General features: G+C 64.9%; 5 protein-coding genes across 8 annotated transcripts; 3 read left to right on the top strand and 2 right to left on the bottom strand.

Annotated features, from left to right (window-relative positions):
• Window positions 1-28: 28 nt before the first annotated feature.
• Window positions 29-3,580, top strand: TRMT12 (tRNA methyltransferase 12 homolog). The gene is made up of 7 exons (XM_041396493.1): window positions 29-285; window positions 373-520; window positions 597-786; window positions 1,142-1,292; window positions 1,363-1,472; window positions 2,085-2,242; window positions 2,310-3,580. Exons 1-7 carry the CDS (start codon window positions 203-205, stop codon window positions 2,748-2,750), a joined length of 1,281 nt encoding a protein of 426 aa, XP_041252427.1. The 5' UTR covers window positions 29-202; the 3' UTR covers window positions 2,751-3,580.
• A 290-nt stretch (window positions 3,581-3,870) lies between these two features.
• Window positions 3,871-4,783, bottom strand: LOC121331921 (proline-rich protein 2-like). The gene is made up of 2 exons (XM_041396756.1): window positions 4,049-4,783; window positions 3,871-3,879 (listed from the first exon to the last, which is right to left on the bottom strand). Exons 1-2 carry the CDS (start codon window positions 4,781-4,783, stop codon window positions 3,871-3,873), a joined length of 744 nt encoding a protein of 247 aa, XP_041252690.1.
• Window positions 3,872-11,277, top strand: SYTL4 (synaptotagmin like 4). 3 transcript variants are annotated; one of them, XM_041396599.1, is made up of 17 exons: window positions 3,872-4,044; window positions 4,853-5,000; window positions 5,123-5,338; window positions 5,861-5,970; window positions 6,129-6,243; window positions 6,405-6,512; window positions 6,765-6,879; window positions 6,985-7,075; window positions 7,243-7,346; window positions 7,453-7,539; window positions 7,865-8,043; window positions 8,231-8,333; window positions 9,177-9,338; window positions 9,751-9,856; window positions 10,247-10,346; window positions 10,699-10,907; window positions 11,016-11,277. In XM_041396599.1, the coding sequence occupies exons 2-17, from the start codon at window positions 4,891-4,893 to the stop codon at window positions 11,156-11,158; spliced, it is 2,058 nt and encodes a 685-aa protein (XP_041252533.1). In that variant the 5' UTR covers window positions 3,872-4,044; window positions 4,853-4,890; the 3' UTR covers window positions 11,159-11,277. The 3 variants fall into 3 exon arrangements, with proteins under 3 accessions (XP_041252533.1, XP_041252535.1, XP_041252536.1); XM_041396601.1 differs by lacking the exon at window positions 3,872-4,044 and adding an exon at window positions 4,063-4,087; XM_041396602.1 differs by lacking the exon at window positions 3,872-4,044 and having other exon boundaries at window positions 4,869-5,000; window positions 10,699-10,897; window positions 11,016-11,130.
• Window positions 11,236-16,531, bottom strand: SRPX2 (sushi repeat containing protein X-linked 2). The gene is made up of 10 exons (XM_041396603.1): window positions 16,271-16,531; window positions 14,613-14,696; window positions 14,331-14,522; window positions 14,072-14,248; window positions 13,638-13,764; window positions 13,431-13,552; window positions 13,156-13,335; window positions 12,893-13,026; window positions 12,698-12,819; window positions 11,236-12,382 (listed from the first exon to the last, which is right to left on the bottom strand). The coding sequence occupies exons 1-10, from the start codon at window positions 16,338-16,340 to the stop codon at window positions 12,202-12,204; spliced, it is 1,389 nt and encodes a 462-aa protein (XP_041252537.1). The 5' UTR covers window positions 16,341-16,531; the 3' UTR covers window positions 11,236-12,201.
• A 1,924-nt stretch (window positions 16,532-18,455) lies between these two features.
• Window positions 18,456-24,010, top strand: TSPAN6 (tetraspanin 6). Of its 2 annotated transcripts, none has more exons than XM_041396491.1 (8): window positions 18,456-18,754; window positions 18,849-19,037; window positions 19,226-19,300; window positions 19,879-19,977; window positions 20,232-20,387; window positions 21,034-21,117; window positions 22,975-23,074; window positions 23,415-24,010. In XM_041396491.1, exons 1-7 carry the CDS (start codon window positions 18,668-18,670, stop codon window positions 23,041-23,043), a joined length of 759 nt encoding a protein of 252 aa, XP_041252425.1. In that variant the 5' UTR covers window positions 18,456-18,667; the 3' UTR covers window positions 23,044-23,074; window positions 23,415-24,010. The 2 variants fall into 2 exon arrangements, with proteins under 2 accessions (XP_041252425.1, XP_041252424.1); XM_041396490.1 differs by having other exon boundaries at window positions 18,457-18,754; window positions 23,320-24,010.
• The last annotated feature ends 96 nt before the right edge of the window (window positions 24,011-24,106 follow it).

The following is a 24,106-nucleotide window of genomic DNA, read 5'->3' as shown; positions in this document are numbered from 1 at the left end:
CCGCTTCCGCCCGCAACAAGCTCGGCAGCGGCGCTTTCAAAAAGCGCTCCGGCGGGAAACGCGGCACCGGCGGCTGCGGCGTGGGGGTGCCGGGGACCCCCGCACCTCGGGCATTCCCCGGCCCGACCTCGGGGATGCCGCTTCGGGCACCGGCCCCGAGGCACAGCCCCTGGCGAGCGTGACAGCGCCTGGGGTCGGCGGGATGGAAGGCACGGACGCCCCCACCGCTGTCCCCACGGGTGTCCCCGCGCTGGCCGCAGAGCCGCGGTTCGCCCAGCGCCTCAGGTGAGGGGCAGCGGGATGGCAGCGCCGTGCTGCCCCGCGGGACGGGGCCAGCCGGGAGGGCAGGGCCTGACCGCTGTGGCCGTGCAGGCAGCGCCTGGAGGAGGAGCGGCTCCTGGACGGGCGCTACGGGCTGCAGCGGCTGCCGGGCGGCCGCGTGGCCCTGCCCGTGCTGCCGGAGAAGCTCTGCCGGCTGTGCCTGCCGCCGGAGCTGCCCTGCGAGCTGCTGCGGAAGCTCGTGAGCCCGGCCCCGAGCCCCGAGCCCCGCGGGCGGCGCCGGGCGCTCAGCCCAGCCCGGCACGGCTCCGCCGCAGGACCCTGTGCCCTGCAGGGCCGCCCGCCGGCGCACGCCGGCCCGGAGGCTGCGGGACGAGCTGCGGCGGCTGCTGGGGCCCGCCTGGTCCGCGGAGCTGGAGCGGGACGTGCCGCACGCCTGGCACAGGCACGGCGACCTGGTGCTGCTGAGCGAGGACAGCTTCAGGGCTGAGCCCTGGGAGAGGCTGGGTAAGGATGAGCAAAGCCTGCCTGCCCCGGCCCAGGCTGCCCGCAGCTCCCGGGTGCTGTATTGCAGGCTCAGCACCCTGGGAGAGGCTGGGTGACGGCGAGCAAAGCCTGCCTGCCCTGCCCTGCCCTGCCTGGCCCAGGCTGCCCGCAGCTCCCGGGTGCTTGTTGCAGGCTCAGCACCCTGGGAGAGGCTGGGTAAGGATGAGCAAAGCCCGCCTGCCCCGGCCCAGGCTGCCCGCAGCTCCCAGGTGCCTGTTGCAGGCTCAGCACCCTGGGAGAGGCTGGGTGAGGGCAAGCAAAGCCTCCCTGCCCTGCCTGGTCCAGGCTGCCCGCAGCTCCCGGGTGCTTGTTGCAGGCTCGGCGCTCTGGGAGACCGTGGCCTCGGCTTTGGGGGCCCGGCGGGTGGCCAGGCGAGGACGGGTGATGCCGGATGGGATGCGCAGCCCCAGGGTCACCCTGCTGCTGGGCCAGCACGGCTGGGTGGAGCGCGTGGACAACGGCATCAGGTGGGCAGCAGCTGCAGGATGGGGCTGGCGGGGAAGGGACTGGCCTCACCGTCTGAGCGGGGTCTTCCAGGTACACCTTCGACGTGACCAAGTGCATGTTCTCCCCGGGAAACATCACCGAGAAGCTGCGTGTGGCCTCGCTGCCCTGCTCCGGGGAGGTCCTGGTGGATCTCTATGCAGGTAATGGGGACGGAGGAAGGACAGGTGCTGATGGCATCCAGGCAGTCATGAAATGTCATTTCCAACTTATGAAAAATACTCAGGCTTAGAGCTCCTGTCTTGTCTGTGGGCCCTTCAGCTCTGCTGGCACTGCTGTCCTGCCTGTGTCCCTACAGCCTCTGGACACTTAGGATGTCCTGTTCTCAGGCTCTGTGCCTAGTGCTGCTTTGGGGAATCACTTGGATCCAGGGGAAAGATTTGCCACTGTTTGTGCTTAAGGAAGTTAGTGCTTCCAATTTGTGCCACACTGAAGGACATGGCACCCACAAAACTGCTGTGGATTAATCAAACTAAACAGTAATCTGGACACTTCTGCAGAGCCAGGCAGGTCTCAACCTGATGGCAAAGACTGAAGGCAAAATAAACTCCACTAAACATTTTTCAAGGCAGATTTTGCTTTTGCAGAAGAGGGAGGGATAAATTTCCATTTTCCCAGTGTTTGGTCTTTCTCCAACCCAGAGCAAAGCAGACTTGGAGAGGCAGGGCGGCAGTGTGCATGCTGCCCTGCCCTCGGGGAGCAGTGTGGGTCTCTGGGGGTCCCTGCCCTCAGGCACTGCCTCCTCCTGCCCGCAGGCATCGGCTACTTCACGCTGCCGTTCCTGGTGCACGCCGGAGCCGCCTTTGTCCATGCCTGCGAGTGGAACAGCCACGCCGCGGAGGCGCTGCACAGGAGCCTGGTGCTGAACGGGGTGCGGGATCGCTGCCACATCCACCGCGGGGACAGCCGGCAGGTGAGCGCTGCCGCCGGGCCGCGGTTCCCCCGCCGCGGGCGCGCCCTCACCTCCGCTCTGCTCCCAGCTGCAGCTGCGGGATGTGGCAGACAGGGTCAACCTGGGGCTGATTCCCAGCTCGGAGGAAGGCTGGCCCGCGGCCTGCCGCGTCCTGAAGAAGGACACGGGTGGGGTTCTGCACATCCACCATAACGTGGAGACCCGGCCGGCACCGGCCGCGCCGCGGAGCGCGGAGCCGCTGGCCGAGCGGGGCTCTGCGGAGGCAGCCAGCCCCGGCGGAGAGGCACGGCGCCCGGCAGAGCACGGCGGGGAGCAGGCGGCCAGGCTCAGAGCCGAGTGGCAGAGCTGGGCTGAAGGCACGGCCGCACGCATCCAGGGGCTGCTGGCAGAGCTGCACGGGCGGCCGTGGCGCAGCAGCGTCCTGCACATCGAGCCGGTGAAGTCCTACGCGCCACACGTGCACCACCTCGTGCTGGACCTCGAGTGCCGGCCTGTGCTGCCCGGGTAGCGGGGCGCGGGCACCGCTGGGGCTCCGGCTGCTTGGGAGGGTGGCCGGCAGTGTCCTGCTGCCAGCCTGGATGTGCCTTGTGTCCCCCAGTTCCCAGGTGGCAGCGCTGCCCGGCAGTGCCTCCCCGTGCCCGGGGCACCCAGGGTTGTGCTCCCCTTGGCAGATCCCCTCAGGATCCAGACAAGGATAGAGCAAGCTGGGCTCAGAGTGCCAGTGTTCTGCCCTGGCTCTGCCAGTCGCTGCCCAGGTCTTGGAACCTTGAGCCCGATTTTCACACTGGAGAGAGCCACAGTGCTGAGAAGCCTTGGATTCCTGCTGGGTTCGTTTCAGCAGGTCAGGGACAAGCTTTGTGCTTGTATTTACCAGCATGCTTTTTTAATGCACTGAGAGCAAGTCTGTTCATCCCATTTCCTTCCTATCTTTTCGGAAATAAAGACGTTTCACTACCTCTTGTTGGTGTCCAGTTAAAACATGAACACTGGTGCAAGTGTGGGGGTCTGGCCTGGGGATTTGGGTGCTAGGGTGGTGGGTGGAGGGGCTCAGGGAGCAAAGCCTCTGTGGCATTGTCTGCCTGCAAGCCCAAAGCCCTCTCCGCAAGTGTTGTGTACTCCGGATGGAGCGAACCCCTGCCCCATGAGGAAGCTCCCGCTGGCCCTTTGATGTCGCCGCGGTTTTTTCCACTGTGTCAGTGTCGCATCGCTTCCCAGAGCGCTGGGAGCCTCTGGCTCTCCCATCCCTGGGGTGCGGCCGAAAGTGTGGGCAGAGCCGCGTCCTCTCGTTTGCCTCGGGGCTGCACCCGGGTGGCCTCCCCCGCTGTCCTGCGTGGTGACAAACAGCCTGCCCTTGAGCCCCCGCCTCGGCCAGCCGCGTGTGCTCGGTTCCCCGGTGCCTGTGCTGCGGGGGGCAGGACGAGGCGCCCTGCGGGGACCGTATCTCTGCCACAAGGACAAGGGCAGCGGCTGGAGCCTTGCGGCGGGAGGACACCGCGCCCTGGGCTCCTCCTTGGGGGTGCCGGGGGGTCCCCCGCAGTTCGGGTGTCGGTGCTCCTCGGGAGAGGCCGCGCACCCAGCCAGGGCCACGAGGCACTGGGGAAAGCGGCCCCGGGGCTGGAGCAGCAGCTCTACCGGGGCTGATCGGGAGGGGGAGGGGGCTGGAGGCAGCGGGCACCGCCTCCCCCTCGGGCCGCCCCGTCGGTGCCGCAGGTGCGGCCGGCGCGGCTCCTTTAAGGCACCGGCACCGCCCTCCCCCCGGCTCCCCCTCCCGCTGCCGGGAGCCGCCGGCCGGAGCGCTGCAGGTACCGGGAGGATCGGGGGGTCGGGCGGCGCTCCGCTGCCGGGGTACCGGGGGTTCCTCCGCGGACGGGGGAAGACGGGATCCCTCGGCTGGTGGGGAGTCGGGGGTCCTTCTGTGGTCTGGGGGTCGAGCCGCGGTGTCCCGGGGCGGGGGCAGTTCCCAGCCCCGGTGGCCGCGCTGGGAACGCGGTGGTTCCAGTCCCGGACCCGCTTTCTCCGACAGAGGAGCCTGGGGTCCGTCCCGCCGCCCCCTCCTCCCCGAGGGACGCCGGAGCGCGGCTGCGGGGACGGGAAGGTTCCTCCGGTTCCGCCGGTTCCGCCGAGCGGGGGGCGGCCGCAGCCCCCGAGCAAGCGCTCGGCTCCGTCGGGGCTGCAGCGGCCGCCCGGCTCCTGGTGCCGCCGCCTGCCAGCCGGATCCGGTCCCGGTCCCGGTCCCGGTCCCTGCCGCGGCTCCTGGTGCCGCCGCCTGCCAGCCGGATCCGGTCCCGGTCCCGGTCCCGCTCCCGGTCCCGGTCCCTGCCGCGGCTCCTCGGGCTCGGGCAGTCCGAGCGCCGCTGCGCTCGTGGGAGGGGCAGCCCCGGGCGGCTCCTTCCTGCCGGGGCTGCCGCGGGAGCTGGGCGTCAGACCGGTCCCACGGAGCCGGCTGAGGTCACCGGGGCGGCGGGGCTGGCAGGCGGCCCGAGCCCAGCCCGGGGCAGGGCGCTGGCGGCGGCGGGCGGGCCGGTGTCCCGGTGCCGCCATCCCGTCCGGGCACGGGCACGGGGCGCCTGGCGGGGCGGGAGCCGCGCTCAGCAGCTGGCATGTCCCTAGCTGGCAGCCGGTGAGGGCCAGCCAGCCCGGGTGGAGCGATGTCGGAGGCCGTGGACCTGTCCTTCCTGTCGGACGTGGAGAGAGAGCTGATCCTGCAGGTCCTGCAGCGCGACGAGGAGCTCCGCAAGGCAGAGGAGCGGCGGATCAGGTGCGAGCGCGGCTGGAGCCGGGCAGGAGCCGCTTCCCCGCCTTGCTCTGGGAGCGGGTGGGTGACGGGCGTCGCCGGGGTCCCGGGGCGGCTCTGACACTCCTGGTGTCGGGTGTGAGCAGGCGCCTGAAGAACGAGCTGCTGGAGATCCGGCGCAAGGGAGCCAAGCGGGGCAGCCAGCGCTACAGCGAGCGGACGTGCGCCCGCTGCCAGCAGAGCCTGGGCCGCGTCAGCCCCAAGGCCAACACCTGCCGGGGCTGCAACCACTTGGTGTGTCGGGACTGCCGCTCCTGCAGCCCCAGCGGCTCCTGGCGCTGCAAAGTCTGCACCAAGGAGGCGTGAGTAGCCAGGACGAGTGGCGGGCACATTCTGCACATCCCTCCTGTCTTCTTCCTCGTCTCAGCTGCCTCAGCTTGATGCCCCGTAGTCAGCCTTTCCTAGCCTGGCTGGTCCTCCCCAGTGCAGGGCAGCTTGCTCTGCTGTCACTCCTGGAGAGGGTTCCCATGTTTGGGTGATGGAGAAATGGGTCATACCCCACTCTTGTGTCTCCTTCCTGCCCTGCTCCTTTGCCTCCTGAACTGACTGCAGCATCCCCCGTGCCCCTTGCACAGTCTTTGAGGCATCCCAGATTTCCTCCCTTTTGGCCTCCCCTGTCCTATAAAACTTGGCTTGCTCATGTATGTGCTGAGGATGTGGCTGAGCCTGTCAGCTGCCTGGTGAATGGTCCCTGCCTGGTCACCTGCTGGTTTTGCCCACTGTGCCTGTGTTCTTGGGCTGTGGCAGCACCGAGGGTGGGTTGGGGCACAGCAGACAGCCCCCACTGCCCCTGACTGCCCCCCTGACCACTCCTGCCCTTGCAGTGAGCTGAAGAAGACCACAGGTGACTGGTTCTATGACCAGAGGGTGAACCGCTTCGCCAACCACCTGGGCAGCGACATGGTGCGGCTGTCCCTGCGGCACAGGCCCACAGGTAGGGTGCCCAGCAAAGCCTTCTGCCACAGCCCAGCCACCTGGGATGCTCCAGCTTTCCCCAGTGCACCTCTGCGCAGCCTGGAGCTGGATGGGAGCAGCTCTGCTCCAGGCAATGAGCTTGGAGCAGTGTTCCTCCTGATGCCTCTCTGCTTCCAGCCAACAAAAGAGAGACTGTGGGACAAACCCTCCTGCAGAAAGCCCAGCTCAGCGAGCCTAAGAGCTGCTCTGCAGTCCGGCAGCCGAGCCCCCCTGCACCCAGGGAGGAGTCCAGGTAGGAATCCCTGCTGTCCCCCGTGCTCCAGGCAGCAGCTCTCATCTGCTGCAGGGTTGAGAGGATTCTGCTGCCCCACGTGGATCATCGGTGGCACAGAAGCTCTCTCAGACCGACCTCCTCGCCAAACAGGACATACCTGTGGTTTTGCTTGTCTGCAGTTTGTTTCCAGATGCCTCAGACCCTCGGGATGGCAAAAGCGACACAGAGTCCATGGAAAACATGAGCCTGGACAGCTACAGACCTAGTCCTGCTGATGTGGAGGGCAGGTGAGAGGATCCTGGGGTGGGTTGTCCTTGACAAGACTGGCTGGCAGAGGATGGGACCTTCATCTGAAGTGTGTTTTTCTCAGTCTGGTGAGGGGAAGCTGGCTCCTCGGGCTGGGCTGAAGCCTGTCCCTGGGCAGGAAGGTCCTGTGCTGCCAGGCTGCTGCGGGCAGCTCGAGTGGCACTTCCTGGCCAGCACTTGGCTCTGCCAGCTGTGCTTGTGGCCTGGGACAGACCTTTCTGTGTCTGCCACAGGAGGAACTCCCTGGAGAGAGCCATCCCTGGAAAACAGGTTGTTGGGCCAGCAGGACCTGCTTCCTGCAGCCTGACCCTCCCTCTCCGCTCCAAGAGCGCGCTCTCTGATGGACGGGTGCGTGACGCTGCTCCGCAGGCTCAGCCCTGTCCTGGGGCGTGGGGCTGGGCACCCCACGGGCTCCTAGCCCTGCCCTGCTCTGAAGGGACTCTTCCCGCCCAGGATGCCACCGTGGGGACCCGCAGCAGCACCTTGGTGGACGAGCATGAAATGATATTCAAGAAGAACCCCCGGCGGGTGGTGAGGCCTGCGGGTGAGAGATGAGCGGGTGCTGACACGGCCGGGGTGGGCAGCTCCTCCTGCCTGGGCTGGGAAGGGCTTTCAGTGCAGCTGGGAGAGGCTGGGGCAGCCCCTCGAGTGAGGGAGCAGCAGGGCTCTGCTAGCCCTGCTCTGTGCTGCTGTTCACCCCCTCTCGTGCAGACTACACCAAGTCCGTGATCGACCTGCGCCCCGAGGACCTTGTGGGGGAAGGTGGCTCTCTGGGGGACAGGAGCAAGTCAGTCCCTGGCCTCAACACGGAGCTGGTGAGACCCTGAGTGCCACGGAGATGGCTGCCAGCTGGAGGAGCCGGGTGTCTGGCTGGCTGTGCCCGAGCATCCCCACACCGGTGCCTTGTCTCTGTCCTTGCAGGAGGAGGAGGAGGAGGACATCGATAACCTGGTGGAGATCCACCGGCAGCGGGTGGCCCGGGGCAGCATGCGCAGCGGCACCTCCTCGGTGAGCCCTGCCCTGCCCTGCCCTGCCCTGCTCAGGGAGGAGTGATGGACAGGCAGTGCTGAAGGCTTGGGTGGGAGCGAGGCAGGGCAGGCAGCTCCTGGAGGGAAGGGGTAAGGGCCTGGTGTGTGGGGGCTTCTTCCCCTAGAAGGGAATCAAAATCAGAGACTCAGCTCTCTTCCAGGCAGCTGTGTGTGGGTGGGAGGCGCTTGTGGCCATCCCCAGCCACGGGGAGCTGAGGGGGGCTGTGCAGGAGAGGCACAGGGAGTAACCTTGCTGAGGATGAGGAGGGGATCCTGTGCCAGCTCAGCCCTGCCTTGTCCTGCAGAGCACACTGGGGAGCATGGTCAGCATTTACAGCGAGGCCGGCGACTTCGGCAGCGTGGCTGTCACCGGGGGCATCTCCTTCTCCCTGAGCTACGAGCAGAAGACGCAGACCCTGTTCATTCACGTGAAGGAGTGTCGCCAGCTGGCCTTTGGGGACGAGGGCAGGAGGCGCTCCAACCCGTGAGAGCAGGGGGGCGATGGCTGCTGCCACCGCCGGTGGTGCCCAGCGGGGTTGTGGGTCCCACCAGAGATGGGAGCTGTAAGTGGGAGGGTCCTGGTGAGGCAGGAGGTCTGGGCTTGCCCTGGGGAGCTCGGAGCATTAATTGTGGGGGGGGCCTTGTTGAAGTGCTGCCTGTTGTCCCTTCAGGTACGTGAAGACTTACCTCCTGCCCGACAAATCCCGGCCAGGGAAGCGCAAGACGACCATCAAACGCAACACCATCAATCCCCTGTACAACGAGCTGCTGAAGGTGCGTGGGGCTGGGTTGGGCTGGGCTGGGCTGCAGGCACTCAGGGGGTGCTGCTGGAACAGGCAAGGGAGGGGTGAGCTCCTAACCCTGCAGCGGGGTCTCTGCAGAGGAGCCGTGCCCAGAGACTGCGCCCTGAAAGCTGCAAAATCCCAACTGTGCCCTGCCTGTGCTGCCAGGCCCAGTGCCACGGCAGGGGGAGGCACAGCTGCAGATGTGACTGTGTCACAGGACAGTCCCTGGTTCCTGTGGCATTCCCCAGAGCAGAGGCATCCTGCTTCCCCTGGATATTTCCTTCCAAGGGGGAGACTTCCTGGCCCCTGGAGGCACGCTACAGTGGCAGGAGGGCGGGCAGCAGCCACAGGGGCAGAGATAAGACAGTTCTGGGCCCCAGGGCAGAACACCTTGGCACTGCCCTTCACCATCCCTGCTGGCTGACTCTGTCCCTGAGTCTGGCAGCACACCTCTGAGGCCAGGCACTCTTGCACAGGAGGAAGTGAGAGCTGTGGTTTGGTTTTTGGGCTAACACAGACAGCTTTGCTGAGGTCTTGTGCTCTGACCACCTGAGGCTCGGTGGTCTGGCAGAGCTCTGCTGGTGGTGGGATGGCCAGATGCCATGAGTCCTGGCTCCAAGGGCCACCTGCTGGGAGAGCACAGGCTCCTGCACCTCTGCCCTGGGACTCTGAGGTTTCAGCAGGCACGGAAGGAAAGAGGAACAGGCTCCTGTGCATGTCCAGTGCTGCTCAGACCTGTCTCCTGTCGTGCTCATGAGCTGCAGCTGATGGGGTTTGCCAGGCCTGCCCCTGTGCCGTGCTGCCTGCTCACAGGGGCTTTCTCTCTCCCCAGTATGAGATTAGCAAGTCCCTGCTGCTGGCCAGGACGCTGCAGTTCTCGGTGTGGCACCACGATCGCTTCGGCCGCAACACGTTCCTGGGGGAGGCAGAGATCCCCCTGGGCGCCTGGAACTTCGAGAGCCACCTGGAGGAGTTCCTGCCCCTGCATGGCAAGGTGTGCCCCGCTGCCCACAGCCTCCCTTGCCTGGTCCTGCTGCCCCTCGGTGGGCAGAGGGCTGTGGAGACCTCGGCTGAGCATTGCCAAAAGGCTTGTGCCAAATCAAGTATTTGGAGGTATGAAAAACCCCAATGCAGACAGCAGTGCTGTTGTAGTGAAAAAGGGCAAATCTTCTGCCTCGAGCCTAGCTTCCCTCCTCCTTGTCAGGTGATTGGGCCACAGTAAGATCCCAGAGGAGCTGGGCTGCACTGGTCGTGCTGGGGAGAGTTTTCAGGCACGTGTGCCAGCTCAGCCACATCTAGGAGAAGCCAAGTGCTTTGTCCCAGCCTGGGGAGGTGCTGCACACCAGGCTGTCACTGTGTGTGCCATGGCTCCTCTGCAGTGGTTGGTAATTCTCACCTCTTGGCAGATTGGGGCAGATGCTGCTGCTCTCCACCAGTACAAGGGGGAGCTGGTTGTCTCCATGAAGTACATCCCATCTGCCAAGCATCCTGGGGCTGGGAATGGCAGGAAAGGTGAGTGAAGCTCTGGGATCAGTGTGTAGCCCTGCAGGGCCTGCTCCTGGCCATGCAGGCTGGCTCTGGGTGGGGTTTTTGGGTGGTGTCTCTGCAGCTTTCTCCTCTGCAATACCTGCAAAGCTGCTCTGGGTCGGGGCAGAGCTGGCTGTCCTCAGGCTGCCCGAACCATCTCAGTACTTCCCTGGGGCTGGACCATTGCTGCATGAAGCAATTTTGTCTGTCTTTGGCCTCAGCAGGCAGTGCCAATACAGGAGAAGGCAAGAGGAGATGCCAGTCCATGCTCTGCACCTGCCTCTGGGATGAAGGCTGCTCAGCAGGAACTTTCCAAAAGTTTGCAGTGGTAGAAATTAAATTGGATTAATTCCTACTGTGTTGGGTTTTCCCTAGGCAAAACAGGGGAAGGGGGTGAGCTCCAGGTCTGGATCAAAGAAGCCAAGAACCTCACAGCAGCCAAGTCTGGAGGGACCTCAGACAGCTTTGTCAAGGGGTGAGTGAGGGTCCTGGGGCGGGGGGCGAGGAAGGCACCGTCCTCCCTGGCTGTATTCCCAAAGCTGCTGGGGCACCTGGAGGAGACCCCTTGTAGGGTGTCATGTCCTTCTTCCTGAGCCATGCCAGGAAAGGCAGGAAGGGGGGCTCCAGGCCAGTCCTGGGGTGCTGGGGGGGGCTTCAGGCCAGTCCTGGGGTGCTGGGGGGGCTCCAGGCCAGTCCTGGGGTGCTGGGGGGCTCCAGGCAGGGTGCTGGGAGGCTTCAAGCCAGGTGCTGGGGTGCTGAGGTGCCCCAGCCCCCCGAGCAGGAGGCAGCTGCCCGTGTGCTGCTAAGGCAGGGGCTGCTTCCCCCAGCTACCTCCTGCCACACAAAAACAAAGCCTCCAAGAGGAAGACGCCTGTGGTGAAGAAGACCCTGAACCCTCACTACAACCACACCTTCGTGTACAACGGGGTCAAGGCCGAGGAGCTGCAGCACATCTGCCTGGAGCTGACGGTCTGGGACCGGGAGCCGCTGTCCAGCAACGACTTCCTGGGAGGGGTCCGGCTGGGGGTGGGCACTGGTGAGACCCGCAGCCCCTCACAGCCGGGCGGCAGCGGCAGCCTGGCCGGGGCTGCGTGCTGCGGGCACCAGGCTGCTCCAGCAGTCACTTCTGCCGTCCTTTCCCCAGGCATGAGCAACGGGCAGGCCGTGGACTGGATGGACTCCACGGGCGAGGAGCTGAACCTGTGGCAGAAGATGTGCCAGTACCCGGGCTCCTGGGCAGAGGGGACGCTCCAGCTGCGCTCCACCATGGCCAGGCTGGGGCCGTAGGCTGTGGCACCGGGGCTGGCACCGCTGTGGGAGCCACGCTGCACAGCCACTGGCAAGGCAGCCAAACGTGTGTTGGGTTTTATTTTTCTTACACTTTAATAAACATGACCGTCTCTAAACAGGCTTGGGCAGAAAGTCTTCTTGGTCTAGCTTCGTTTAAAGGGTTTTCCTCTTGTACCAGATTTCAGGCTGAACTGCAGTCCTCGTGGACCCTCCCTTCTTCTCCCCCGGGCAAAATGCTTTTAAATGTCATTGTGTTTTTATTTCTTCTCATTCTTTTTTTCTACCACCCTGTTCTAGAGTCTGCTCTGTCCTTGTCCTCTCCACCCTGTTCCCCATACTCAGCCCAGCTCCAGATGCAGCACTGGGTGGATGGAACTGTGTGGGCTCAGCCTGGGGCGTTGGGGTTTGTGGTCTCCAGGAAACATTTGTTTCCCAGGCCTCTCAGTGACACATGTGCCAGCGCTGACTTTTTATACAAACCTATTTATTTCAACTTGAAGTTCTACTGCCAAAGCAGTTCCCAGAAAGGGCTCCCCGTGGGTGGTGGGAGCGGGAGTGAGTGGCAGGGGAGATGCAAGCCCTTTAGGCTGGACTGCACGCTGCTTGGCTGCTGTGGGCTCTGCTGAGCGTGGGGCCATTTGCTTTTCATCAGGGCTTTCAGAGTGGGAGGCATCGGGTCAAGGTTGTGCCCAGGGTGAGCCGTGGGGAGGCTGAAGCTGCTGTGCTAGAGGCTGTCACACTGCTGGCCAGCCTGCCCTGCCTGCCCTGCCTCTCTCCCCCTGCCCTGGGGTTGAGCAGGGGCACTCCAGTGTCTCCCACCAGGGTCCTGGCTGGGCTGAGCCATGCCCCAGCTGGAAACAGCTCCTGGCTCTGGGCAGAGGGACACTGCTGGCACACAGTCCCTGCTCACCTCTGCGTGCCAGAGCAGCCAGGGAGGGGCTCCCCTTCCCCGGAGCTCCCGGGCACCCTGCTCCTCCTCTGCAGTGGGCGACTAGAAAAGCAGGAAGGGAGGTGTCCATCCCCGGAGGGCAGGGCGGGGGTCACTCGCAGGGGTCCCCGCTCTGTGCCCGCCGCGCCGCCTCCCGCTCGCTCAGCAGGTAGGTGTCGATGAAGACGAAGAGCTCGTCGGGGCTGACCGGGGCGATGTAGCGCTCGCGGTCCGTGCCCGCCTTGTCCAGCAGCACCGCGTTGAAGTGCGAGCGGGTGAGGTGCAGGAAGCGCCTGCAGGTGCAAGGGGGTCGCTGCTCAGGGCTCGCAGCCAGGGCTGAGCCTGCCCGCCTCTTGCAACCAGGCTCAGGTCCTCCTGGAGTGGGGGCTCCCCCCTCTTCCTCGGGCCTGTGAGCTCTGGGAAGCTCTGGTGACGCTGCATTCAGACTTGAGGGGTTCCCCCCACTGCAGGACCCCTTCGGGGGCAGCAGAAAGGGGCTGCTCACGAACCCAGCTGCAACCTCACGCTTTGCCATTGCTAGAGGCATTCCCGTTCCCCGTCCCCTTGAACAGCCCCCCGGCTCCGCAGGACATCCCCGCCTGCCCTACCTGAGCTCCTCGATGATGCCGAGGGCCAGGCGGTGCTCCCGGATGCGCCCCACCTCGTGGGGGGGCTGCCCCAGCAGCTCCACGGTGGTGACGTGCCGCAGGTCCAGCCCGCAGGCAGCTTGCTGTGGAGGAGGGGGCGGTGAGGGGGGTCTGGCTGTGCAGCTGGGGAGGGGGGCGGCACGGAGCTCTGCTCACCTGCAGCATGCTCATCTGCATCTTGTAGTAGCGGTTGGAGGGGTCGGGGGCCGAGATGACCAAGAGGCGGCGTTTCTCGTGGAACTGGTCCAGCAGGCTGGCGGCCGAGCTCACGTCCGTGTTGATCTGCATGGCTGGGGCACGACACGAGCGCGTGGGGAGGTGCCATCGTGCCCCCCGCCACCCCTCTGACCCATCGGGCAGCACCCCCCAAGGCTCTGGGCATCGCCACGGGCAAGCCCTGCCCTGGCCGCCCCGCTTACGGGCACAAAGGGGCTGGGAGCCCGTCCACTGCTGGCTGGACTGGCAGACCCGCAGGGAGGTGCCCTGGCGCTCGTAGCCCCCGTCGCACAGGTACTCGCAGGTGGCTCCGTAGTTGTTGCCGTCGGAGGTGCAGGAGATGTAGCCGTTCTGCGGAGGCTTCAGGACAGGGCAGCGCCGCACTGCAGAGGGGAAGCCGTGTGAGGGCAGGGCTGGCCGTGCCCGGCAGGGGCTGTGCCGGCTGCAGCGGGGGCAGCAGCCAGCGGCCCGCGCTCACCGTGGACGCGGATGCTGAACTTGCAGCTGGCGCGGTTGTAAGCCTGGTCGTGGGCGGTGTAGCGGATCACATGCTCTCCCTCGGGGAATTCGGAGCCGGGCTCCGGGCCCCGCAGCATCACCCTGAGCCAACAGACGGGTTTCTCCATCAGCACCCCGGGCAGCGGCACCCACCCGGCCTCAGTGCCCGCAGCGCCTCTGCCCTCACCTCTTGATGACACCGTCGGCAGAGTCCCTGACGCGGGGAGGGTCCCAGTAGACGGTGGCAGTCAGCTTGCCTGGCTCTGCTATGCGTTCCCGGGAGTCCGGACAGCGGATCTTGGGAGGCTCCAGATCTGCTCAGAGGGAGGAGAAGGATTCATAGATCCTGTGGGTGCTTTGGCTGAGCTACGAGAGCGGTGCTGAACCACCCCAGGCACCTCGGAGCCACCCGGGCCTGCTGCAAAGCCAGCGCTGAGTGCCCCAGTGCCGGGCTGGTGGCTGTGTCCAGGGCTGGTGCCACTGCGGGGAGCGGCAGGGACCGGGGTCCCGAAGGAGGGAGGCGCAGGAAATGTCCGGCTTGGCTGCGGGGTGACACCTGCAGACACCCCAGCACGGCTGACGATCCCCTGCGTGCCCCAGCAGCGCGGGGTGAGAATTTACCTACACAGAGCGGCTCGCTCCCGCTCCAGTGCCCATCCTCCATGCAGACGCGGCTCCGGTCGCCCTCCAGCTGGTAGCCGGGCAGGCAGGTGTAGTCACAGCGGGAATCCATCTGCACGCCCGCCGAGCACGCGTAGGAGCCCCGCAGCACCGCCGTCAGCACGTGGCACCGGATTTCTGGGATGGAGAGAGCGAAGAGGGGAGGGCAGTGCGGGTGGGCACAGCAGGCAGGACTGGGGTGCTGGCAGGGGACACTCACGTCGGCAGTACGCCATCCCCGACCAGTGGCGGCTGGGCAGGCACTGGACGGCGCTGGGACCCACCAGGCGGTAGCCGCGGGCGCAGCTCAGCTCGCAGCGTGTCCCCAGGCTGCTGCGGTAGGAGCTGCCCCGGGGAGAGTAGCAAGTGGCCTCTCCGCGGTGGATGTTGAGCGTGGCGCACCACTGGGGCACTGCGGGAGAGCGGGGAGGTGACGGAGGAATCTGCCGCGCCTCGGTGTCCCCACGAGGACACAAAGGATGGGTTGGTTGGGTGCTGTTACCTCGGCGGTAATCCAGGGCAGGCTCAGGGGGCGGCTCTTCTGCGTACACCTCGTTGGTGTGACTCTCCAGGTAGTAGCCGGACCCTGGCAGGAGGGAAGAGACGAGCAGGCTGCAGGGCGGCTCATGGCTGCAAAACGTCCCGCAGCTGCCAACGAGCAATCCCAGCCCGGGCAGATCCCGTCCTTGGGGCTGCTGTCAAGGGTTAAACTGGGCAGACGGCGAGCCCAGCCCCCGGGGGCATGGAGGGCGCTGGCACCAGCGCAGACTAAACAGCGGCAGCCGTGGTTGTGGCAGGAAACGGGCGCTGGCGCGGAAGGGGCTGGCATCGACCCCCAGCTTCGTGCTGCTTCCACCCGCTCCCATGGCACCGCCACTGCCACGGGGCATCCCCAGGGAAGGAAGAAAGCTGCCCTTGCCTGCCCTTTCCTGCCCGTCCCCTCACCAAGGCAGGGATGGCGAGCACGCTGCCCGGCCGGGGGTTGCTCAGCCCCGTGCCCGTGCTCCAGGGAAGGATGGAGCTGCCGGAGGGGCTCGGCCGGAGGTGCTGGCCCCTCGCCACCCGTGCTGGGCCCCGCGGGTGGGGTGAGGACACCGTGCCTTCCCGGGCGAGTCCTCGCCGGTGGGGAGGGGGCCGTGCAGGGGGAGAGGCTGCCGTCCTTCCCCGCGGCCCCTCGGCGCCTCGGCCGGCCGCGGCATTCCCCAGCTCTGAGCTCACGTTTCCGCCGCGTTTCCGCTGGCCCCCGCCGGCGCTGCCCCCTCCTCGCCGGCCCACCGCGCTCCCCGGGGCACGGCGGGGATGCTCGGCCCGGGGCACCGGGAAAGGCGGCGGCACCGGCGCAGCCAGCGTCCCCTTGCCCCGGTTTTGGGAAGGGGATATCCGGCGCCGCCAAGCCGAGCAGAAGCCCCGCCGTCACGGGGAGGAAACTCCATTACGAATCTTTCCAAAATGAACTTTCCTATGGAGCGGCTCGCCACAAGCCCGCCCGCTTCCACAGCGCGTTTATCCAGCTGCTCCTTCACGCTGCCACGGATCCCGGGGGGCGGAGGAGCAGGGACGGCACCTGGGGGCGGCCGTGACCTGGCGAACGAAAAGCTTTTCCTGGGGGGCTGCCAAGGCTCCCGCCGGGGCCCTGGGGACAGAGCGCAGTGTCGCCGCAGGCAGATGTGCCGTTTAATGGTGATGTTTCCTTCCACTGCCAGCGCTGCCTCTTCCTTCTCACCTGGGGCCAGCTCAGCCCCGCTGCACTGGGCAGGAGCATCCCCAGGTGTGCTGGCAGCACGGCCAGGGGACGGCATGGGAGCAGGGAAGGGGGAAACCACCCCAAACAAGGCCCTGGTGGCCCAGCCAAGGGCGGTCGGGACTGTGGGCTCCGTCCAGCGAACATCTGCGGCCGATGGCCCCGCGGGAGCAGGGAGCCAGCGGGAAGCGGCGGGTGTGAGGAGGACAGGCCGCTTTTCTGCTCCTCCCTGGACGCCTGCCAGCATCCCCTCCGTTCCTCCGCGTACCCACGGCTCACCCCCCAGGCACCCCATTCCTCAGGCAGTGATGCTCTCCCCGCATCGCTGCTCCCTCCATCCCTGCCCACCCCGCGCCCTCAGCAGCGCTGCGCAGGCTGCCAGCCCCGGGCGCCCGCTGTGCCCCACGCCCGGCACTCACCTTCGTGCCACGTGGATGACACCAGCCTGGCGAGGACCAGCAGCAGGACGGGGACTGTCCCCTGCGCCATCGCGGGCAGCCAGGGGGGCGGTGGGAGCCCACCTGCCGCGCCGGGACCGGGAGCAGCCGCGAGGATGGAGAGGATGGAGCGGGGCTGGAGGCGGGATGGCGGCCCCCTCTGTCGCCTTGTCACTGCTCAGATGTCTGTCCCTCCTGCCTGGTCGCTCTGCTTGTGCTGAGCAAACTTACTTTCCCCCTTGGCCGCCCATCCCAAACATTCAAAAGCCGTGAGTCAGGCCCAAAATGATGAGATTGTAAAAAAAAAAAAAAAAAAAATCCCAGGATAGCCCGTTTTCCGACGCGCCTCCTGCTTCTCCGGGGCTTTAAAAGGTTGTAAGAGGCTTTCTTGTGCAAGCAGAAGAGCCAGGAGCCTGTTTGGACACAGGACAGAGCCAAACCGAGCCTGTGCCAGCCCTGACGGGCTCCGGCAGCGGGGGCCTGCAGGGGCGAGCACGAAACCGCAGGAGCCGGGTCCCCTTTCCCACCTCCTGCGGGAGGGAGGGAGGGAGGGACCCCGCTGCAGACGGGAGGCTCCGAGCCCGCTGCCGAGGAAGGCGCTTGCAGCTGGGGTCTGTGCGCGGCCGCAGCCCGGCCCCGCGAGCACCGGCCCCGCAGCGCCTCTGCCAGGGCCGTGGCTCGGGCGGCAGCGGCGGAGCTGCGGCCGGGCCGGGAGCGCCGGGCACGGGCTGGCTGCGGCAGGTAGGAGCGCTCGCCTGGGCTGCGGGGGACAACGCGCTAATTATGCGGCGGCAGGGCTGGGAGCGCGCTAATTAATGACACGCTGTCCCGGGCAGGAGAGAGCACCGGGAGGGACTGCTGCTGCTGCTGCCGGTGTGGGGAGCCCGCAGCCCCCCGCAGCCCGGGGACACCCCGGGACAAACCCAGGACATCCCGGGACACCCCGGGACAGCCCCGGGACACCCCCAGGACACCCCGCGACACCCCGGGACAACCCCAGGACACCCCGGGACAAACCCAGTACATTCCGGGACAACCCCAGGACACCCCGGGACAAACCCAGGACAGCCCCGGGACACCCCCGGGACAACCCCGGGACACCCCGGGACACCCCGGGACAACCCCAGGACACCCCGGGACAAACCCAGGACATCCCGGGACAGCCCCGGGACACCCCCGGGACACCCCGGGACACCCCGGGACAACCCCAGGACATCCCGGGACAGCCCCGGGACACCCCGGGAGGGCTCAGCCCGCGGAGGGCAGCAAGGCCGGCGCTGCTGCCGTGCTGGTGGTGCCATGTGCCGGGACACGGGGTGGCTGTCCCGCTGCACACCGGGACAGGGCGTGGGACACGGCTGGAGCAGGAGAGCAGGGACTGGCTCTGGCTGGCACCGGCAAGGAGGTGGCACGGGACAGGCAGGGGGTGGCACCGGGGAGGCCGGGAATGGTGGCATGGGTGGGGCAAGGGGTGGCACAGGGTGGCACGGGGACGGCGGGAGGTGGCAGCGGGTGGCCCCAAGCAGGTGGGAGGTGACGTGATGAAAGCAGGGGGTGACACCGGCAGGCGGTGGCACGGGGGAGGCGGTGGGTGGCACTGGAGAGGGTGACACGGGCTAAGCAGGGAGTGGCACCGGACAGGAGGCAGCAGGGATAGGCACGGGGTGGCACGGGCTAGGCAGCAGATGACACCGGACAGGTCGTGACAGGGGGCAGGCAGGAGGCGACACCAGACAAGGGGGTGTCACAGGACAGGGGGTGGCTCCGGACAGGGGTGACAACGGATAGGGAGTGTTACAGGACAGAGGGCGACCCAGGACAGAGGGTGGCTCGGGACAGGGTGTGTCACTGGACAGCAGTGTCCCAGTACAGGGGATGACAGGGGACAGGCGATGTTACAGGACAGGAGTGGCAGGGAACAGGGGTGACAGGGGACAGGGATGTCCCATGGCAGGGGTTGCAGGGGATAGGGGTGTCCCAGGACAGGGGGGGACAGGGGCAGGGGACAGGGGTGACAGGGGACAGAGGTGTCCCAGGACAGGGGTGACAGGGGTGTCCCAGGACAGGGGGGGACAGGTGACAGGGGTGACAGGGGACAGGGATGTCCCATGACAGGGGGTGACAGCGGACAGGGGTGTCCCAGGACAGGGGGTGGCAGGGGACAGGGGTGTCCCAGGACAGGGGGTGACAGGGGACAGGCCTGGCCGGGGCGCCCCCTGCGGAAGGAGGGGGGAAGAGCACGGCGCCGTCTGGCGCGCTCGGCCATTTCCGTGAGCGCTCGGGCAGCTCCGGTGCGGGGCGGGGCCGGCCCGCTCGGGGGCGTGCCGGGGGCGTGCCCGCGGCCCCGCCCGGCCCCGCCCCGCACGCCCGGTGTCGGCCATGGCGTCCCCGTCGCGGCGGCTGCAGACGAAGCCGGTGATCACCTGCCTCAAGAGCGTCCTGCTCACCTACACCTTCGTCTTCTGGGTGAGCGCCCGCCCTTCCCCCCGCCGCACGTCGCGGCTGCGCCGCCCTGTCGCGATAGTCGCGAGCCAGCGCGGCTTTCCCCTCTCCCCACCAGGTGTCGGGCATTGTGCTGCTGGCCGTGGGCATCTGGGGTAGGGTGAGCCTGGCCGTCTACTTCTCCCTGTTGGACGAGAAAGCCACCAATGTCCCGTTCGTGCTGGTGGGCGCTGGCGCCGTCGTTGTCCTGCTGGGCACCTTCGGCTGCTTCGCCACCTGCCGCGGCAGCACCTGGATGCTCAAGCTGGTGGGTGGGCTGGGACGGGGCAGGATGGAGCCCCGTGCTCTCCTGATCCATCCCGACCCGTCCTGATCCATCCCGAAACATCCCATCCTGTCCCTGTCTGCTCCCATCCCTACCCTACCCCGTCCTGTCCCATCCCACCCTCACCCCACCCCATCCATCCCCTCCCATCCCATCCTTTCTGCCCGCAGTATGCCATGCTCCTGTCCCTCATCTTCCTCATCGTCCTGGTGGCTGCCATCGTGGGGTTCGTCTTCAGGCACGAGGTGAGTCTGGGTGGCCAGTGCCATGTCCCGGGGCTGCAGAGTGAGTTTGATGCTGCTTTTACCCCAGTGCAGTCGCAGATGTCACCGAGGGACAGAGGGGCTGCTTGGGAGCGGTTTAGCAAAGATAGGGTTGGTTTAGTTTGCTTGGTTCAGCAAAGATAGGGTTAAACCAGCACAAAGAGCAGCTTGGTCCCTGTAAGGACCCAGAAGGACCAGCCTGGGTGCAGGGTCAGTCCAGCACAGCACGCTGTCCCTCCATCAGAACAGGCAGAGTAGCCCTGGACTGTAATTTCTGGCTTTGGTCTATTTTCTACAATAATTTCAGTAATTAAAGCTCCTGGGAGGGTTTCTGTGCCTGCTTGGGAGGGAGCTGGCACGGTGTGTGTCCTTGTTATTACAGGCAGCATCCCTGCTGCCACAGTGCATCCAGCCTGCCCTTTAATACAGCCTCTAATTGCCTGGCCCTGGAAAATGTCTGCTGGCCAGGCCGGAGTCACTGCTGGCATCCCCGAGCAGTGCCTGACCCGGAATGGGGTCCTGAGGGCAGGAGGGACAGCCCTGACACCTCTCTCTTACAGATAAAGACAAGCTTTGAGAGTAACCTGGAGCTGGCCTTGAAGGACTACAACGTGACTGCAGATCCACACAGCGAGGCCGTGGACACCATCCAGAGAACTGTGAGAGCCTGGGGGGAATGGGGGAGAACCTGGGGGGAATGGGGGAGAGCCCCGGGCTGCCAGCAGGTGGGAATGCTGCCCTGGCCCAGGGTGTCCCCTCTGCCCTCTGTGGCACTGGCATCCCCTCACAGGCTTTGGAGTCTGGCAGATGCTGGGTGAGATGGGTGAGGGTGGGGGAGCCATGGCAGTGGTGGTGGGAGCAGGGCTCAGTTCCCTGGTGTGACCAGACTCCCCAAATGTGCTTCCCACTCCAGCTGCACTGCTGTGGGGTGCAGAACTACTCTGACTGGGAAAGGACTGAGTACTTCAGTCAGAGGGGGATCCCCCCCAGCTGCTGCAAGAGCCAGAACGACTGCTCGGAGCAAGATCTGAAAGACCCAAACAAGGCCAAGCTGAAAGTGTTTGTGGATGTAAGTTAAGCTCAGAAAAATCTGCCTGCTGGTCCTGGAGGTGGGAAGGGCAGGGATGGGTGTGTGGGGGAGGGCTGGTCTGTCCCTGGCAGGCTGGAAAGGAGAACTGCCCTATCGATGCTGGTGTTCAGTGGCCCAGGGACTCCCCTGGAGTGGGTAAGGCTATGGAATCCTCCCTTCTGTCTGAGGCTCCCCCACTCCTTCCTTTGAGATCAGGCCCCAGCCAGACCCAAGCACTGGCCTTTGGGGATGTGTGTTTTGAAGAACAGGTGAGTAAGGAAGTAGCTTCCCAATAAAGTTTGTTTCAGCAGTGCTGACATCTCCCTTGGGTGCAAAGTCCTGACCCGGTGGTGAGGGCATGAGACCTCATCCACAGGGATGGTTGGGTGATGCAAGGGTTCCTCTGATGAGTCACCTGGCTCAGGCTGGGAGCAGCCCAAGGGCAGTGCTCCCCTTGATAAAGCATCTGGGCTGGGAGGCTGGAAATGGCTTTGCTGAGGCCTGGCAGGAGGGGCCAGCCAGGACCTGCTGCTGCCTGCACAGGAGCATCTTCCCCTGGAGCTGCCAGTGCTTTGGGGAGGAGCTGGTCTGTGCTCCTGGGGCTGGAAAGCACTGGGTCCACGTGCTTGCTTTGCTTCCTCTGCAGGGTTGTTTTTTCCTGGTAACGTCAACAATGGAGTCCAAAATGAGCGTTGTGGCCGGAATCTCCTTTGGCATCGCGTGTTTCCAGGTGAGTCTCCCTTGCCTGGCTCGGGAGGAGGGCACAGTGAAGCCAGCGTGTCTCCAGAGGTATTTGATTCCAGTGCAAAGTCTGGAGTGTGCAAAAGGCACGGTTGGTTTCAGTCAGGGAGGAGCAGCTACTCTGTGGATTCCCCTTGGTTTTAATCTGCTGTGCAGGCCCCAGTCTCACACCCAGGGCTGGAGCCCCAGCTCTGTTTCCTTGAGCCCAGGTTTATTTGGGAAGATCTCTCTGAAACAACAGACTCCAAGAAAAAACAAACGGAGGTGGACAAGCTCTGTGTCTGCTGTTGGCAGGGATCAAATCCGTGCCCTTCCTTTTCCTACCCACCCACGCTGACACCAGGAGGGTGTTTGGCATCTCCGTGAGTGCCAGTGTGGCACCACTTGTGCTGGTGGCTGACCACCCTGCCCTGCCCTGGTGTCCTCTCCTCCAATGTCTCCTTCACTTTATCGTGCAGGGCACTTCCTGCAGGAGCCACAGCAGCAGCAGCAGCAGCGTGCTGGCCAGCCCCAGCCCCAGCTCCAGCCCCAGCCCCAGCTCCAGCCCCAGCCCCAGCTCCAGCCCCAGCCCCAGCTCCAGCCCCAGCCCCAGCTCCAGCCCCAGCCCCAGCTCCAGCCCCAGCCCCAGCTCCAGCCCCAGCCCCAGCTCCAGCCCCAGCCCCAGCTCCAGCCCCAGCCCCAGCTCCAGCCCCAGCCCCAGCTCCAGCCCCAGCCCCAGCCCCAGCTCCAGCAGCTTCATCCCGGCAGGAAGCGGGAGGCCCCTGCCCCCAGCCGGGCGCTGACGCCACGCTGGGGCTTCCCGAGGTGCCGAGGGCTTTCTGAGGGCTGCAGGATGTGCAGCTGGCCCTCCTCCAGCTGCTCTGTGCAAGCTGGCTGGGCTCTGGTGCTGAGCAGCCAGCCCTGCCTTTGGAGGGGCTCAGACTCTGCCTCCCTGTGACCAGTGGCCGTGGCGTGAGCGTCAAGGTGCTGCTGGCCGGGACTGGGGCTGGGGAGCAGGAGCCTGCTGAGATACTCAGTTGTATGAGCTTGTCACTGTGTGATTTCTGTAACAGATGGACTGAACTGGGCAGAGGTGGGAGCCTGCAGCTCGTGGTACTGAGTGCTTTGGGACAGCCCGAGAGCCGGAGCTGCTCCGCCGTGCCCGCTGCTCGCACCACTCCTCCTGGCTGGGCTGGGCTGGGCTGGGCTCACTGAGATTCAGTGGGGAACTGCACACACACTCCCAGCTGCAGCGTTATCTCAGCTCATGGCAGGCTTAGGAATTGTAACCAGTTCCTAGCATTTATTGCCCCTTCAGCAAGCTTGGCTGGGTCACGCCTCTGACAGGATTCCTGTTGTGCCCATGTGCCTCTAACTTGGCTTGTGGAGGTCAGAGTCATGCAGGATCTGGCCCTGGAGTCTGCACAGGTGCTGGGAGGCTGTGTTGTGATAACAGAGCCTTCCTGATGTGAGAGCAGCAGCCTTGCTTCCCCAGTGTCCTTGCACAGGGAGAGGTGCTGCCGTTCTCCCGTGGCCGTGTAATTGGCTGTGACGCTCCTGGTATCTGTGTAATCTCTGCAATTACCATAAAACAATCCATGCTTGGTGAAGCAGCTTGTAACAGGATGGGAGCTGGAGCATCTCTAGTGAGGAGCTTGTTTAGTTGGTGCTGCCAGGATCCTGTGCTTCAGCCACTTTCAGTGGTTCTGAAGCAGGGTGCAGCAGCCCTTGTGGGGTTTGTAAACCCCACTGTCCATCCCTGGATTTCATAAAACCCTGGATCACTTTGTCAGGTTTTCTCCTGAAGACACCCCTCCCTGTTTTTGGCTGCCTCTGACATGCAGGGTTTGTTTTCTCTCCTTTTCAGTTGATTGGCATCATTCTGTCCTGCTGCCTGTCCCGGTACATCACCAACAATCAGTATGAGATGGTGTAGCTGCCCCCCCGCGCTCTGTGCCTGTGCCTGGGTATGTCTGTAAGCCTGGTGGGCTGCCTCTGCCCCCCTGGCTGCTGCTGCTCACCCTTGGGGTGGGGGTACCACTTTGGGGGGGGGTTAGGGTTGGAGGGCACCTGCAAGAGCATGTCTGCTATGTCATTTTAGCCTGTGTCATTTCAGCCTGTGTCGTTCCAGCCTGTGTCATTTCAGCCTGTGTCATTCCAGCCTGTGTCTAGATCCATCCTGTCTGCTAACACTCTGCTGTGTGCATTGCAGGGAATGGCTGGGGAGGATGCCTCCACCTCCAGTTTTCCTCTGGATGCCACGTCGTGAAATCTTGCTTTGAACTGACTGATCTTCTTCTCGTCTAGCTCATAGAAAGGAGGGCAGCAGCTGTCCTGGTGCACTCGGGGATTTGTCCTGACACTCCTCTGCTGTGCCACTGCCTGGGGTAATAATTGGTGTGGCTGTGGTGGCTGCAGCCCCCGGCTCTTGCACCGAGTGCCACACTGTGCTGGACTGACTGTGCTGGTGGCCTCCTGGGTGTCCCAGTGCTCATCTTCAGTGCCTCCACTGGGAAAGACACGCTTCCCCTTGCCTCGGGCAGCCCCTTGACATCCCCTCACTCTCCAGACACAGTTGTTCTTGAGATAGGGCTGTTAAACACAGCCCTGCCTGCCTGAAGCCTTGGCTCAGCAAGGTTGTTGCCAAGCTGTCTCCTCCCTCCCCTGGGTTTTATATACTTTTTTATAGTTGTACTTCTTTAAGTACGGGCTGTAGTGGTTCTTTGTAAGCTGTAGTGAGGTTTGGTGATGTAGCTCCTGGTGCCTTTACCTTGGTAGGTGTCCTTGCACCGATTCAGCTGTGACTTGATTGTCAGTATTATATGCTGCTTCAACTCATTTTATGTATTGAGTAGAATTCTTTTTGTCTTGAGACACAATAAATATTAAGATATTTTACTCTATGAAACCTCTTTGACTTTTCTTTTTGTGTCCTGGAAATTCCTTTGCTGGAAGAGCAGCAAGTGCCCCCAGGGCTGCTCTGCTCACTCTGGGCCAGC

Source organism: Onychostruthus taczanowskii, unplaced genomic scaffold (assembly GCF_017590055.1).
Source record: "Onychostruthus taczanowskii isolate IOZ18803 unplaced genomic scaffold, ASM1759005v1 scaffold13, whole genome shotgun sequence".
In the NCBI taxonomy this organism is placed as follows: domain Eukaryota; kingdom Metazoa; phylum Chordata; class Aves; order Passeriformes; family Passeridae; genus Onychostruthus; species Onychostruthus taczanowskii.
The sequence above is the reverse complement of the archived record's forward strand: the minus strand, read 5'-3'. Positions and strand labels throughout refer to the sequence as shown.